The sequence below is a fragment of the Fundulus heteroclitus genome, chromosome 7, assembly GCF_011125445.2.
Source record: "Fundulus heteroclitus isolate FHET01 chromosome 7, MU-UCD_Fhet_4.1, whole genome shotgun sequence".
Classification (NCBI taxonomy): Eukaryota; Metazoa; Chordata; class Actinopteri; order Cyprinodontiformes; family Fundulidae; genus Fundulus; species Fundulus heteroclitus.
Genome location: NC_046367.1, coordinates 17760252 through 17776478, shown reverse-complemented (window position 1 = coordinate 17776478; position 16227 = coordinate 17760252). Strand labels below are relative to the sequence as shown.

Sequence of the window (16227 nt, the reverse complement as noted above, 5' to 3'; positions counted from 1 at the left end):
CAAGACTAGGAATTTTTAAGCTAAGATAGGAGCTCTCTGAGAGGACTCTGGGGAATCTTTGTGAATACGGGCCCAGGTTTTTTTCAGTTTCTGACCAGCCAGAAGCTGCTTTTTGTCATCAGCTAATGTATTGGGTGCAGCTCTAGATTAAAGGGACTTCAGCAGAGACAGAGACGAGGAGGTGGGGTTTCACAATAAGATTTTTAAAATATCTGAGGGTCTAACAACGTAATTTCATTCATGTCACTGAGGAGTTTTGTTGAGCATTAAGACTTCCACATGAGCTCCTGTCTAAAAAAAGAAAAAAAAAAGAAATATCTTCAAGAAGAATTTTCATATATCTTCCCTATATCTAATAGGCTATAAGACCATACGCTATTATATGCCAGACATGTCTTGCTGCCTCAACTAAAACAACAAAAATATGGATATAAGGAGGCATCACAGTAGTTTAAACGTTCCCCTTGATCACCTGCAGTAAGAGATTTACCTTTGAGCGCCAGCGCTCCTCCAGCAGCCGATGCATCTGTGTGGGCGTCAATCTATATGCCTGTGTGCATATGGCTCAGACGTACTTTGTGCCCCGCGCGGCCTGCAGACATCAGCTCCTGCAGTGCCAGTCCATCTGTGTTGAAGTGAAAAGACTTCCTCTCCAGTGGATGACAGCTCATAATGTTCTGATCCAAAGCAGGAAATCAGAAGCATTCAGACCCATTTGGCTCAGTCCGCGCCATCCGCCACCGCTGCCCAGAAAACCCCGAGCAGTCAAACTTTCAACCTAGTCAAACCCTCAAAAGCCACCTTTTAAGATTTAATTAGTGAAGAATTCGACTCATGATGCGACGTCTTTAGCAGGCCCGGAGCCCAGCTTGGCTTGTTTTTTTTTTATCGTGGTAACGCTTACAGGGTCGCCGTTTGTTTGTACACTGGCTCTATTAACCAGCTCTATTAACATGAACGCTAATTAAACCAAATGAGCTTTTGTACGACACATTAGGCCTTAAAAAAAAAAAAAAAAAAAAAAAACACTAGCAGGGTCACTTTGCTCAGAGAGGTTGCCATTTCTCTGATGCGTGCAGGGACTCACTCTCTGGGCTTCAGGTTTCAGTGCAGGCTATTGAAAGAGACAGGCGTGCCCCGGAGTGCCACACGTGGGCACCGGTTGGTCAGAGGACAACAGAGGTTGGCAGAACCCAACCTTGCACGGCCCAAGCTTTCACTATGGAGATAAATCACCACCTTGGAAAAGCAATACCCTGCCAGGGCCTGCCCACACGCTCACTTCGCCTAGTGCAAAGTGCAGACTGTGTGGAAACTGTGTACATGCTGTGTGTGTGTGTGTGTGTGTGTGTGTGCGGGGGGGAAAAAAGTATGCACAGACTCTCGTAAGTATTAATCCTCTGGCATATGTGTGCGTTCGGGGGCCGTCTGCGCGCACGTGGCTCAGCGCGGTGGACGGGACAGCTGGTTCCGCGGGGAGGTCTGCCATTGTCAACAGGAACACAGACTCGCGTGTTTGTCTGCGAAAAAAAAAAAAAACAACAAACAAAACAAAGCAAGTCTGAAAGTGTTCTTGAGTTACGTGCCGGTCTGGCGTCGGGGTTGGGGGGAAAAGGCTGCTGCGTTCTGAAACGCAGCGCCGAGCCACGAGGACGTCTCCGCCGGGCTTTTAACCCACCCCACGCCGTGTCACCGTATTTCATTTCCTTCAGAACGCCCTGCGCTGAAAGCAGGAAGAGCAACCCTCTTTTTTTTTTTTTTTTATTTGGCCCCCGCTTTTACACAATCAGTCGCTCAGAGGGCATCAGGGAGGAGAGGTGTTAGGGTGGAGGATGGGATTGCCTGCAGCTTCCAATCCAGGTATCCATAAATAAATAAATGAGTGAAAGGAGAGCGTTACGGCGTGTGTGTGTGTGTGTGTGTGTGTGTGTGTGTGTGTGTGTGTGGATCATGCTCTTCTAGGGCAGCCTCCTCCATATTCATGCGTTTCCTTGGGGACGGCTGGATTGGCTATTGTGGAAAAGTGAGGGTGAAAGAGGAAGAGAGGGAGAGAGAGAGAAAGGTGTGCGACTGAATGCGTTTCAGAGGAATAGCCTCTCCTGAAGTCTGGCTGGTCCCCAAGAACCCAGGGCCACGCAGCAGAGCAGGTGGACTGTTGAGATGTGGGGTAGTGTCCTCTGACAGGTACAGGAATGCCCGGCGGGCTGTCGTCCAAGGCACACATGGAGTCCGAGCCTCCTTTTCCCGTTTTCCACAAATCTGTTTGAAAAGGAGTCACTGTGTCGGAGCCGTGTAAGTGTTGTGACCCCAGCAGAAATCCCCCCCCCCTCCCCCCCAAAAAAGAAAAAACCGAAGGGCCGTGTTTGGGTTGTGAGGACACAGGTGTGACGCCTTCTCTGTGCTTCTGTCGTGCTTGTAGGGAGGTGATGGGGAGAGGCTGGCGAGGGAACTTAAAGCAGAGGTCAGTTCTGTTCGAAATCGGTTTCGTCTGCACTTCCCGTCTTTCTCGGTCGCTATGAGCGATGCAGACGGACACATTTGTTCACGCAAAAATGTTACACTGACACAAGTTTGGAAGCAGCGAAGGGGTTTGCGTCTGGAATCTCACGAGAAAACGAATCAAATTCAGGCTGCTGGGGAGCTGCAAACACAGCTAATGTTTGCGATCGAAAACAGGAAGGTATAACTTTGAAATGCAACTTATTCTTACATACTGTGGTTTGCAAAACTATTAACACCCTTTCAACTTTATCCTCCTTTTTTTCACTTTGCATCCACAAACTTTACTGTGTTTTACCGGCATTATTTATATAAATCAAGGGTGGTCAAACCTTTTGGATCAGGGGTGACATACACCATTAAAATTCGACAGATGGGGCCATGCCAGCCTCAGATGGATGGAAAGTGTTTTGTTCACACAAAATCTGCCCAATATATGTTAGTTCACATGCACAGAACTTTCCTTTATCAGTCCACACAATGGGGACAATCACATACATTACATGTAAAACTCATTTCAATCTCTCTTAATTTCACTGTGTTGTTGATAACCCTTTTTTTTTTTTTTACCAGCAAAACAAAGTCCGGTGTCGGTTTTCGTCGTTGCAATTCTTAGTACAGATCTGACGTGTTCATGGGTCAGTTAGGATGTGTGGAGAGGTATGCAGATGTTCATCTCGCTAAAAAATCTGCTCCCACACGAAGGTAGAGCCAAACATTACCAGCATCCTCTTTGCTTTGTTCTGCATGTTTGGAAATTTGACTCATCCAGATTAAGGGAGCTGAACGTCTCCTCTGAGACGGGATCTGGTTGAACTGCAGCTCCTCAAGTGCTGTTTTGGGATCTTGTGAGAAGGGACACGCTACCGGCCAAAGCGACGTTAACATTTTTCTTTTCAAAATGAGAGAACCAACGGTGAAATTGGCCCTACGGATCATCCAGTGATGTCCTGCATCTTTTCACATGCCAAGGGGGCCGTGTCAGCATCGCTAGTGGAGGGAAACTAGCAAAGATTTACGTGACGTTCGTCCTCAAAACAGTCAACTTTGAAGGCTTTGAACAAATCGGCCTTTCCCTTTTAGCTTCGCGTTCAGTTAATTCCTGTGTGACCAGGATGTCCTGGGCAAATGCTGAATCACGCGGCCGATCCGTGTCACCTAGCTCAGGAAAATCTTGCACTTTCTCAAGAAACTCCAAAACATTAGACAATCTCCTTTATAAGCTCCCAAACTCGTTGACATAGTTTCCTCGAACTCAGCCAGCGGACATGGGAGTGGCAAAAGCAGGTCTGGGTGATCTGCATCCGTCTCTCTAAGAAACGTAACAGACTGCCGCTGCAGAAGACCCCCTCGCTCTTATAAAGTTAACATGTTATACAACTGGCATCACTGCATGAGTGTGAGGAAAACAACACCCTGCTTGGGACTCTCTTCCTTCACCCCAATGAATGCGTGCCTCAGTTTTCAGTTTTTTTTTTTTTTAGAAAACCTTGTGAAACCTTTCTTATACTTATACCTATAATTGCCCCCCTTGTGTTGGACTCTTACGTTTAATCTGAACATAATACACATTATTTTCAATACTTATTAGACAATTAATTATTGAAATTCTCAAATTATTTGATCATGTCATCTAAGATTGTGAAATTTGACTTTGACATACTTAAAATGGAGTAAAAAAAAATCATCCTCTTTTGGGATTGCACAACTTTTCCACTCTTTGTTATTATATCAAGCAGAGTACTTCTTGGTCTGACCAGGAATGCTAAACCATTAAAATGTTCTACTTTCCAGCATATGAAACAAAAATCAGGAAATTGCCGAGCCTGTTAGAAGAACCGAGAAGTTTCCTCGCTAGCGCTCGTTATACCGTCCTGTTAAGCGCTGCGGAGAAGCAGCTGTTCTCTGAGCGAGGACTTGCAGCAGTTTACGCTTTTTTTTTCAGAGGGTTCATCAATATCTAAAATGAGCGAACACGGGCTCTTAAAATATAGAAGCAACGATGGACAGAATCAGCTGCAGAAAAAGACGTTCATTAATTGCTGCGTTTGCTCGTTGCAAGAGAGAACTGGCGGGACGGAGAGATTTAGACCGTTCTTGTGTCGTATAATAATCATGACGTTACCGTCAGGATGAAGTCAGAATGTAAACATCTGCCTCATCTGTTCGATGTCTGAGCCCGGAGTGTTTCCACTGTAAATCCTTGGCTGTCTGCTTCCCTTTTCCCTGGCAGACACGCATGCTCGGTGAGTCCAGGACACTTTAGATGTTGGTCCACAGCGCCTGGCAAAATTATTCAGACCTCGTCAACTTGTTTACGCTTGGTCACATGATGGTGAGGTGGATAAAAAAACGAACTGTCTATCTATATGCGTGTGTTGTTTTAAAAAAAAAAAAAAAATCTGAAAAGAATAGCTGCGAGTCTTTCAGAGTATATTTCTACCAGCTTTACGCGTGACATTTTCGGCCATTTCTCTTTGGAAAACTGCTCGACCTAAGTGAGAATGGACGGAGAGCATCTTCAAGCAACAATTTTCACATGTAGTTACAGACTCTCGATTGAATCTTGGTCCAGAATGTATCCAGGTCCTTTTACCACACGGATATGCCTTGCAGCTCCGGCTATAGGCTCGGGGACATTTGGGTCTCTAGCAGGTTTTCTTCCAGGACGGTTCTGTATCGAGCTCAGTAAAGCTTCAGATCGGACCAGCTTCCCTGTACCTGCTGCAAAAAGCAATGCCACAGCATGATGCTGCCGCCGTTTCCCACAACAGGGAATGGTGCGTTCAGGGTCATGAGTTTTTTCGATTTCTGCCACACAGACCATTTTGCATCTGATCAGAACATGTTACTGCGGCTGTGTCCCCTTCATGGTTGCGGCAAACTTTAACTGGGATTTCTTTGTTTCTTTTGCAACGTCTTTCTTCTATTGTCACTCTTCCACGGATGCCAGATCTGTGGAGTGCCCACCTAATAGTTGTGCTGTTATGCTAATATTAAATGAGAGACTGGTGGAGTCCAATAAGGTAAACCTTTTTATTGAGAGGCATCTGAATAAGAGATTACGGGAGCTAAATGCATACTTTTGATTTCTTACAAGATTTACAAAAAGATGCAATCATTTTCCTTTTAGTTCACAATTATGCACTACCCTGTGTTTTTTCTATCACATAAAACCCCAAAGAAAACCCTAAAGGTTGTGGTGGTTATTTCACTGGATGGCTTATGAATAACCTTATAAATTCACTTTTCTTTTTTCTGTTTTTCTTTTTTCTTTGTCCGAATGCTCGCTTTTAACATCCGGCTCTTATGCGAGCTAAGGGAGATTAAGAGAGTAAGAAAGGGAGAGGGAAGTATGAGTTCGCTTCATATCTGACCCGTGTGCTCATTTCCTGTACAGCTTCTGGTTGGGAGGAAGCCAACATTAACAGGTGATTTGTAATCGTATATGCGTGTGTGTGTGTGTGTGTGTGTGTGTGTGTGTGTGTGTGTGTGTGTGTGTGTGATTCTCTCGCTGTAAAGTTGTGCAGGGCGTCTGGGCCTGCGTTTGACAGCTCATGCTTTTGGTGAAAGACAGCGAGACAGGAAGTGGGTTGTGTGGAGCGATAGTTCACAGGAGGGCCTGTCTGGCAGCTTCTGCTCGTCTTTCAAATCCCTTTAACATAATCAGAGCTGTGCTTAACCCCCCCCTCCCTTACCTGTTCCTGTTCCTGTGTAACTGCGGCGCAAACTCCACAAGAACCCTGTTAAACGCATTTCGCAGATACTGCTCCTCCTCCGCTAAGTAAACAGAGATCCTCTTGTTGTCTCTCTGTAGCGTATCTCCTGCCTCATGGGCACAGGGCTGGGTGTGTGATGCAGTCATGTGTTTATCATTTTGTGAAAGGTGCTCCCTGTTCTGCTTTCAGTAGTCTAGGGCAAGGCATGAAGTCCTCATCAACTATAACAACCCGCCGGTCTCTGATACAATTTATTGTTTTTTTAGGAGAGTTTTTATGAGGCCCACAAACAAAAAGGGAGTGTACTTAGACAGTCGTTAGTTTAAAACGTTCCCCCAAATGCAATTTCCAATCAGGGTTTCCCTTTTTTGGCAGTAAGAAATGATAAAATAAACACTTAATGTAGTGTTGTTACCTAACCAGGGAATGATTTGACTTACTTGACAGAAACACTTCGTTTTTCAAGTTCTGATGAACCATAAAGCCTCTCGGCTCAGCTGCTGCCTCACAGACCAGACACCCTTCTGCGGAGTTGCACTGCCACCTGCTGGCAACGCCGTGTTTCTGCATCTCTGTACTGTTGAACGTACAGAATGAATTCTCCAACCCTCTCATCGATGTATGCAATAAGCAAACAAAGTTTTGGATGTAAACAGAAAGTCCATAACATAGTTCATTTGGAATGAACTTTATTATCTAATTTCTTTCCTTTTCTTAATTAGTCATACTCAATGTCTGTAATAGTTTTTTTTCTTCTTTTTTTTTATTAATGTTTATGGTTGTTTTGTAACCTTTGTTCATCCAGGAAATGAAAAATTGGGAGTGGAAATATTTTACACCAAACAATTCTGGGCCAAGACAAAGCAGCTTAAAACAACTCCAGATAGTCGAGGCTACAAAAGATCACAGAAGCAGCAGCTTAAAAAGATCCAAATGAACAACACTTTCAACTACAACCGAAACTAAAATTTATAAGTGTTTAAAACTAAAGCAGTATTTAAAGAAAGCTTAGATAAAAAAAATCTAAATGGATTATTATCACATTAACTTATTTTTGTTGTTATTAGGTCTCCTTTGCTCCTAAAATGTAAAATTCACTGTGTAAATAAATGCTTTAAATACTCATACAAACATGAGAACTCTGTTTTTCCACACATAATCAACACTGCTCTGTAGCTCATATTGACCTATTTCAAATGACATGTACCAGGTTAAGACAATAGTTTGAAACAGCTCTCGTTTTTATTGGTTGACCAGCCTGATGGAGTAAACTGTGCTCACTCTCTAGGTAGATCTAGTTAAGCCCAAAACGATTCACACCCCAGGCAGATTTAGAAATAAGACAGGCATCTCTTAAAAGATAAGAAAATCTTTTTAATGAGGATCATCCCTATTTGTCATTGTGACTTTCTCTTTACATTCCACTGAAATCTGTCCTCTGCATTTAGCCCGTCCCTCAGAGAGCTGCCACAGTGTGGCGCCCGGGGAGCATTCTGGGGCCAGGGGTCATGCTCAGGGACCCACAGTATCAGCGAGTAATCCATGAGCTGTGGAACATGCAGCATTCTCAGGATGCAAGCGCCCTGCTCTAACCACTAGGTCGCCACTTTATTTTCATTTTACTGAAAGATGGGATATGGAGAATTATTTATACCCTTTTTAATCATGAATGGATTTTTTTTTTTTTTTTTACAGCTATCAAAGCGCTTATAATTGCTGGTCACCTTTTCGCAGGTTTCCACTGCTCTTTTAAAACATTTATCTTGTGATGAGTCTTTGAGGTCGGAGGACCTCTTGCCGTTAATATTTAGCTCCCTCCACAGATTCTCTGTCAAATTCAGTTTAAGACTTTGGCTTGACTCCTCTAAAATGTTACTACTGCTTCCAGTCCAAAGAAATGTGTGGATGAAACTGAAAGATGGCTTTAAACCAAAATCCTCCAGCTGTGTGAATGGATTCCTGACGAGTGTTTATTGTGTGCGGGCGTTTAGTGTCAATCAAGCAAGTCCATTAATTCAAGTTTAGGATCTAATGTTCAGTTTTCTTCTGCCGGGAAGGGGGAAAAAAGCACTTTATTTGAATTAGAGAAAGAAATATAGGAGTGCAAGCTGACAGCTGACGGAAAGATCACATTTGAATGACAATTAAATTGTATATATTGATAGATTATTAGAATTTGATGCTTGTAACTTTTATTTTCTATCTGTCAAGCTTGTTATTAATCCATTTTATTCAGTCGGTTTTCGCTCAAGAGGAGTGACATGCCCCACCTTGCAGCTGAAAGGATAATCTTCGTCCCACAGCTTCTCTCTTCGGCCTTCTTTTGGTCTTTTTGAGCAACTAACTTTGAAATCTTCAGCACCTAACAGATAAAGCCAGTGAGACTAACAAGCTGCTGTTGTCAGGAAAGGTTGGCGTCCACTTTGGGTCACATTCCAAACAGAGCCGTGAATCTTCCCACTAATTAGTTAGATTAGACTTGATCTGTTCATGTTTCAATGCATTTGGATGGATGCCGGTGTGCTGCGTTTTGCAGAGTATTTCAGATGGCAGACAATAAGTCATGGAAGGTAGAACAGTTTTCTTTCACAATGGTATGAAAGCATTCATCTGCCAGACGTTATAAATAAATTTAGGAGCAGTTTCCCGTTATAACGAGATGATCTTTTTCTGTTTTGTATCTGTTTTAACACTTAACAGGCACTGTCCTAGCGGTCATTTTTTATTGCTGCATACAAACCACAATTAATTCACCTTGTAAGTTTATGACTTACTAAATTTATTCAGCCAAACAATGTTTTATTAAATAAAACGACACCAAAAGAGAGTATTTTTAATTTACCGGACGGAATTCAAATGTGTATCAAGCTTTTACTTCATCGTCATCATTAAACCAAGAAGAAAAAGAGCAAATCCTGCCAGACAATATGACCGATATCTATAAGAAACATATAATAGTACACATCAACATAATAGTAGACACCTTTATCACAAATTAAATCTGAACACCAGTTCAGTTCATATTACTAAATAGTGTTTAATAAACGGCAATCAACAAGTATGAAATGAATAAGAGAGAACACAAACTGGATGTCGGAAGTCAGTAAAGGGTGATATAAAAGCAAGAACATTATGTCACTCCAACTATTTACACTCTTTACAATGAGTAAAGAGTTATGAGTTACTTACTTCTTCACTAGACACGTTCCTCTGAAAGGCGATGCTGTTTTGCCGTGTAGCTATTTATCCTTTCCAAATGGCCAATGGGTGAGAATGAGCACATGGGTGTGTCGAGTGCTGGAGTGAGGTAGAGAAAGGCGTGGCTTGATACACATCTTGTTCTGGTCTACAGACCGTGCTCAAGATCCACCTAGTGGTGAAATATTGCTTATTGCTCCTTTTAAGTCCTACATGATAATAAAACTGAAATAAATAAATGTTGTCATGTGATAATTCAGCCTCTACCATAACATTATTGTTCAGCAACCTGCTGATATAGCCTACAGACCACTTATAGTCAGGCCAGCAAAAAGCTCACCCGACATTTCTGTTGTGATACCAGTCAGAAGACATAAGGCGTCTCCTCTTCCTCGGGATGTCGATACTTTCGTTGCGACCAGACTCATCTTCAGGGCCGGATCGTAAAATCATCCACCGTTCGATGACTTGCCTTGTCATTTCTCAGTTTTTATGTACCTGTCCTCGCGCAGATGTCTTCTTAGTAAACATCCATAACATTGGCTCAATCTCACTTCCTTCCATCAAGGAAGTCAAACGTCCATGAAATGCCATAAAACATTCTCGTTTTACGAGATAACTATCTCGCAAGAATGGGATACAGCTCCTGAATTTATTTAATACGTCTGGCAGTTAAACGCTTCCGTATAATGGTATTTAAAAAGTGACACATTTTTTTTGTTCACTTGAAACGGAGTTGTGTGCTGCTTTCCTAATCCACACAAGGATCGCTACTCAGTAGTCTTTAGGAGCGCAGTGCTGCTGGTTTTGTTGCCACAGCTTTATATTTCTATATGCTAATTTGTTTGGGGGGGCGTATGGGGTTTTCTCTGTCTTGCAGCTCCATGTCCCCGTTCAGTATTGACAGCATCCGACGCCCCCGGAGGTCAGAGTCACCAGACTCCAAGAAGCGGAGAATCCACAGATGTGACTTCGAGGGTTGCAATAAAGTGTACACCAAAAGCTCCCATTTAAAAGCACACCGAAGGACGCACACAGGTCAGTTCACTGGGTCTGGGCGTGTCCGTTTACAGTTTACATGCTGTCATTTTACAGAATATTGTTGTTTTACTTCAGGGATTAACATTTCTGAGGTGTATAATGTCTGAAAGTCATACCGTGGTGTAATTTGTGCTTCCCAGAGCAACTACAGCCTGCTTCACTGTAAGAAGCTAGGAAAGCTCCTTACAGTAAGGCTCATTGACATCAGCGAAAGAGTGCTAGGGTCACTAAAAAAGGGAGCAAGGTTCTTATTTTTTTTGCTTTTCCATTCCAACAACGTGAGAACAAATATTGAGAATAAAGTTGAAAACTTATTTTTCCTCACTGAATAAATGTACTCAAATTCTAAGTTGGGTTTATTTAACAATGCACCATAAGACGACAGAAAAACAATAAATAATACATTTGTTTTGCAGATTTTTACTCCTCTTAGAGCATATGTGAAGGGAGCTGTAAAAGCTAATGGTGAATTGAAACACTCCATGTCCATTCAACCAAGGAGTCATACACAGATGTTTTATTCTTTATTGTTTAAAAAAAAATACTTTAAAGCAGTTTTATTCAAACCGTTAGGAAGTTCTTTGGTATCCAGTTGCAACGACTTCTGTAAAAGTGGGTCAGAGGAAGCTGTCCTCGTAAATTATTCAAGTCGCTCCAGGCTTTAGAAACAGGGTTTTTCAGAAATCTTAGTCACTGGGATGTTTGCTCGTTAGTAACGTGAGTGCTTTTTTTTTTTTTTTTTTACTCCCGCTGACATCTTTGTTAGGTACAAACACCCAATAAAAGTTTTTTTTATTTAAACAACTGACGCAGGTTTAAAGCTAGGCTTCAAAAAAGCTGACCCCTGATGGTGGTAGCCTCTCTCTGCAGGGTACATCCTTCTGCCACACAGTGTTCATTTTCACAGCACATTTTAATTTGTTTCAAAGTGTTACTTACTCCATCTATTAAACTTTTAATGTAAGTCCAGTTTAGGTCCACTAAACATTGCACTGCATTACAGGACACTATATGTTTCCTTAGTTTTATCGTTTAAGATAGAAACTCGGCAAAGCATACGGTTTTAGGGCCTCCTGTATCTTTAAGGAACATCAATGACTTATATCTATGGAAACATTTATGGATTTATTTACAATTCAATGTTGTATTTTATATTTTTGAAATCCAAGAAAGACCAAAGAGGATGTACATCTTACACAAAATACACGCTAAATTCTGTGTTAAGGTAAAAATCCTGAAAGCGGTGCAAATATGTGAAGCTTCCAGTTAGCATTAATCATTTCAAAAACTAAAATGATCAGATAAAAAAAATGTGGAAGTGCAACATTGGCATAATTATTCACACCCCTGGCAAATTTAGATTTAACATATTGTTCGCATATCTAATAGGACAGAAAACGAGGCAGGCACCTCTCAAACAATAATAACGATAAAATAAAAAACGAAAAGGAGTATCCATTCTGAAACAAATAATTCACCTGTTTATATTTAATTTATTTATTTTTTTGGTTTGTTTTTAATGGCATGTCATGTTCATACCGTTCTCAATAACCACTGGTAAAATCTTTATTGGCACTGGAGTAATCAAACCCCTCTAATAATTACTGGCCACCTCTTTGCTTGTTTTCACTGACCTTTTAATGAGTCATCTGTGAGGATTTGAGACTGCAAGGCCTCCGTGTCATCACCCTAATCTTTGGCTGCCTCCCCTGCCACATTCAGAGGAAAAAATATAAAGGGTAACATTATAAAGATGACTTGAAACCAAAATCTATCAGTAATAGAACTACCTTTGGACTTAGCTGTGAAAATGAAACATTAGCATTTTCTTTGGGGGAAATATAATGTTCCAAAAAATATATAATATATTCACTTCCTAAAGACTTGAATCCTGAAGATTGAGACTTTAGGAAGAACATTTAGAAGTCATCCCGCCTTTCAACGTGACTAAAAGGAAATTTGAATGGATTTGCTCTCCCTTCATCACTTTCATCTGATTCTTAGTAATTGATAAAGATGTCCGTCTTTTCCCAGTGTAATTTTTGTGTGGGTTTTGACTCAGAATAAACAGAATAAACAAGTTAACAAACACAATGAGTCAACACTGCTGCCACAAAGCAAAGATGGTTCAGGGAGAGCAGAACAACCAGTTTCAGGTGTTGACTTTCCCTCAAAACCAGTTAGATCTCAATCTAATTAAGCATCTTCTGGACACGTTGGATCCATGGAGATCCCTACCTCAGGACTTTAAGGATCTGCTGCTTCACGTCTTGGTTCCAGATCCTACATCACACCCTCTGAGGCCTAGCGGAGTTACATGCAGGGCTGTTTTGGCAGGAAAAGGGAAGCTGACACACAATTAGGTCATAATGTTATGCCTGATCGGTGTTTCCGTTGTGTCTGTGAGAGTGTGCAAGATTCCACGGCCGTGTCTCCTGTTTTTCTCCGCAGGGGAAAAGCCATACAAATGCACCTGGGACGGCTGCACCTGGAAGTTCGCCCGCTCCGACGAGCTGACGAGGCATTACAGGAAACACACGGGCGTGAAGCCCTTCAAATGCGCAGACTGTGACCGCAGCTTCTCCAGATCCGACCACTTAGCCCTGCACCGACGGCGACACATGCTGGTGTGAAGCACAACAGGAGCGATTCAGAGAAGATGTCAGTGAAGGAGACGCAGGCGCACGCACACATCCACACGCAGACACCCTCAGACACACACACAGGCAGCCAAGGGAGCGGGATCTCCCTCTGAATGTTCTTCAGCTGGCCTGGACTCCCAGAATCAAGCACACAGACGCGCTCACACACACACACACGCACACCCTCTCATCCTTCACAAGCAGAGGCGGGGAAGCTGGATGGACGGTCGGAGCCGAAAACAGGGTGACTTCTGGATCCTCTTTGGATCAATGGCAGGACCTTTAACCGTCATTTTTCGAACAATAGGGAACTGTTTTTAACAGCACTGTTTGTTGATCTTTCACTTTGATTATTATTATTATTATAGTTTTTTTTTTTTTGTTTTTTTTTAGGATGAAGTGGCACTCTTTAAATTTGGATTTTACTCACTTTACATTACAGCTGCTTTTCCAGCATTGATAATGTGAAAGACCCCATTGAATTCAGAGCCGGAAGAAGTTCGACCTGGAGAGGATTTTTACAGGAAAAGACTCGGCCTGAGTTGGATTTACAGACAGTATTTTCTTCTTTTTTTTTTTTTTTGCTTTGCCTCCCTGTGAGTGTTACACACGACCAGCAGAGGGCAGTGCTTGATCACGGAGGGCTTACACGAACCTATCCGTCACACCCAAGGCGTTTTTTTTCCTTGAGAGGCTAAATGAGGGTTGGACTTTCACCGTTTTCTGCAGCCAGCAAAGTGCAAATACCTTCACATGGATGGATCCATTTTTATCCCCACGCCCACTCTCTCAGCCATTAGCTGCTTTCCTGAAAAACAAAAACAACAACAATAACAACAAAAAAGAAAAACGGCAGAAACTGGACATGCCTAATCATCACACCAGCAAAGAAGCGCCGTGTTATCCCATGGACATCAGACAACCCCCATACTTCATCAGTGCTTTTCTTTATTTTGAGCCTCTTTAAAGCATATTCTTCAAGCGAATCTTATGTGGATTTTGAGCTGTGATTAGCAATCAGTAAAGTGCAATCTTAAAGAATATATATAAATATATATATATATATATATAAACTCTCAGTATAAAATGTTTTCTTTATTGAATCTTGCTTTTTTTTAAAATACCTACTTATTGCTTATGTTTGATTCTGACAAATACAACCCCCTCATGTACAGCAATCTTTGAAACAATCAGAAGAGAGTATGTGGAAAAGAATAAAAAAAACAACAACAACAGAGGCACCTTAGAGACTTTCATTCTGTCCCCATCAACCAATACTCACCAGTCGACTTATTTTACCTCAACCGAAATTGAATCGAAACGAGAAAATTTGTGTTGTAGTTTCTATACAGCGAGGTGGCCCTTGACCGCGAGCTGTCCCTGACACCAGCTGAGGGCTTACGGAGCTAACTGTGCGCACAGAAGAGCAATACAATCGGGTAAAAGTGTGTGCTGATGTCCAAATCGTAGAGACAGAGGGTCCGGGTCGACCCCGGCTCTGTTTCTGACGCCTCAAGTCACAAGGCGACGTCTCAGCTGGTCATTCACTCCACATCGTCATACATTTTTGTTTTTAGTTTTCATACCCATCCCTTGAAACGTTCTCACCTCACTTTGGGCCGTTTTTTTTTTTTTTGTTTTGTTTTGTTTTGTTTTGGGTTATTACCGGACGTTTTGGTGAATAAAATGCAGGAGTTGCACACTTCGTTACATACAGGATTTGCATACGTCGTTCTACAAAAGTCTTACTCCTTGAACTGTTTCCCATTTTTTCCCATTACGACGACAAACATCAATGGGTATTGTTGGAACTCTGTGTGATAGTAGTGAAGCGCATAGTTGTCAAGTGGGAGGGCATTGATGCATCCTTTTTTATTTGCTTGCAAATGAATGAAAATCTAAAAAGTACAGGGCACAAGTCTTCAGCATCCCTGGGTCACTGCTTTGTAGAACCATTATTTAATGCAATCTTAGCTGCAAGGCATTTGAGATTTTCTTCACCAGCTTTGCATATCTATGGGATCAAATATCTGCCCATTCTTTGCAAAATAGCTCCGATTTCACTTGTAAATATCAGTTTTTGAAGTCTTCCCACAGATCCTCAATTGGATCCATGGCTGGACTTTGACTAGGCCATTCTGACGTGCATTTGCTTTGATCTAAACCGAGGGTCACCAACCTTTTTGAAACCGAGAGATCCTTCATCGATGCTGTGTGATACGAAGGGCTACCATTACTGACCTTTGAAATAGAAGAATCAGAGTTCATCTAAACTTTATGTAAAATGAATACATTTTTCATGCTTCGTTATATATTGGCATTTTTTAAACCTATATGAACGCAAGTGTGAATAAACAGGAACAGTAACAGAATAAAAAATAGCTTTAGATGCAGCTCACTGGTGGATTGGGCTGTCTTTAGAACAGGCTTGTGGGCACCACATGTGGTCCTCAGGGGCTACTGGGTGCCCGCAGGCACCATGTTGGTGACCCTAAACCATCACTTTGTAGTTCTCACTGGGTATTTGGGATCAGTATCCTGCTGGAGGGTAAACCTCCACCCCAGACCTTGCAGCCTCTAAAAAGTTTTCATTCTGGTCTCGGCGTTCCCGTCCAAGAAACCCACAGCGTAAGACTCCCACCACCAGGTTTCGAAGAAGACCTAGTTTGTCCAGTGTAATGTGCCATGTTAGTTTACCTCCACATAGTGTTTTGAACACATGTCCAAAAGCTGACATTTTGTACTCGTGTGACCAGAACACCTTCGTCCACATGTTTACTGTGTCCACTACGTGGCTGGTGGAAAACATTGGCTCTCTTTGACAGTAGATTTGCAGTTCTGTCATACTCTTTTTCAGTTTCAGATGATAGATTGAGCAGTTTTTGAGCTATCCAAATCTCCTGATGTTGTTTTCCAATCTTACCCTACTTCTCCACAACTTTATCCCTGACCTGTCTGCTGCGTTACACGGTATTCCAGACGCCGTTTGTTCACTGACGTTGTCTAACAAACTTTATAGGCTTTTACACAGCAGCGACATTTATCCTGACATTAAGGTGGACTCTAGTTACTGACTGGGCGACTTCTGAAGGCAGCTGCACTTCATGTTATTTAGGGGAATCAGATCA

General features: G+C 42.2%; 1 protein-coding gene across 3 annotated transcripts in view; it reads left to right on the top strand.

Annotated features, from left to right (window-relative positions):
* klf12b (Kruppel-like factor 12b) overlaps window positions 1–14337 on the top strand; it is a 60692-nt gene extending 46355 nt beyond the window's left edge. For all 3 annotated transcript variants that reach the window (XM_021317376.2, XM_036139070.1, XM_012864310.3), the window contains 2 exons: window positions 10297–10454; window positions 12909–14337. In XM_021317376.2, the coding sequence (XP_021173051.2) occupies window positions 10297–10454; window positions 12909–13090 (340 nt within the window). In that variant the 3' untranslated portion in view covers window positions 13091–14337. The remainder of the gene's footprint in view (window positions 1–10296; window positions 10455–12908) is intronic.
* The last annotated feature ends 1890 nt before the right edge of the window (window positions 14338–16227 follow it).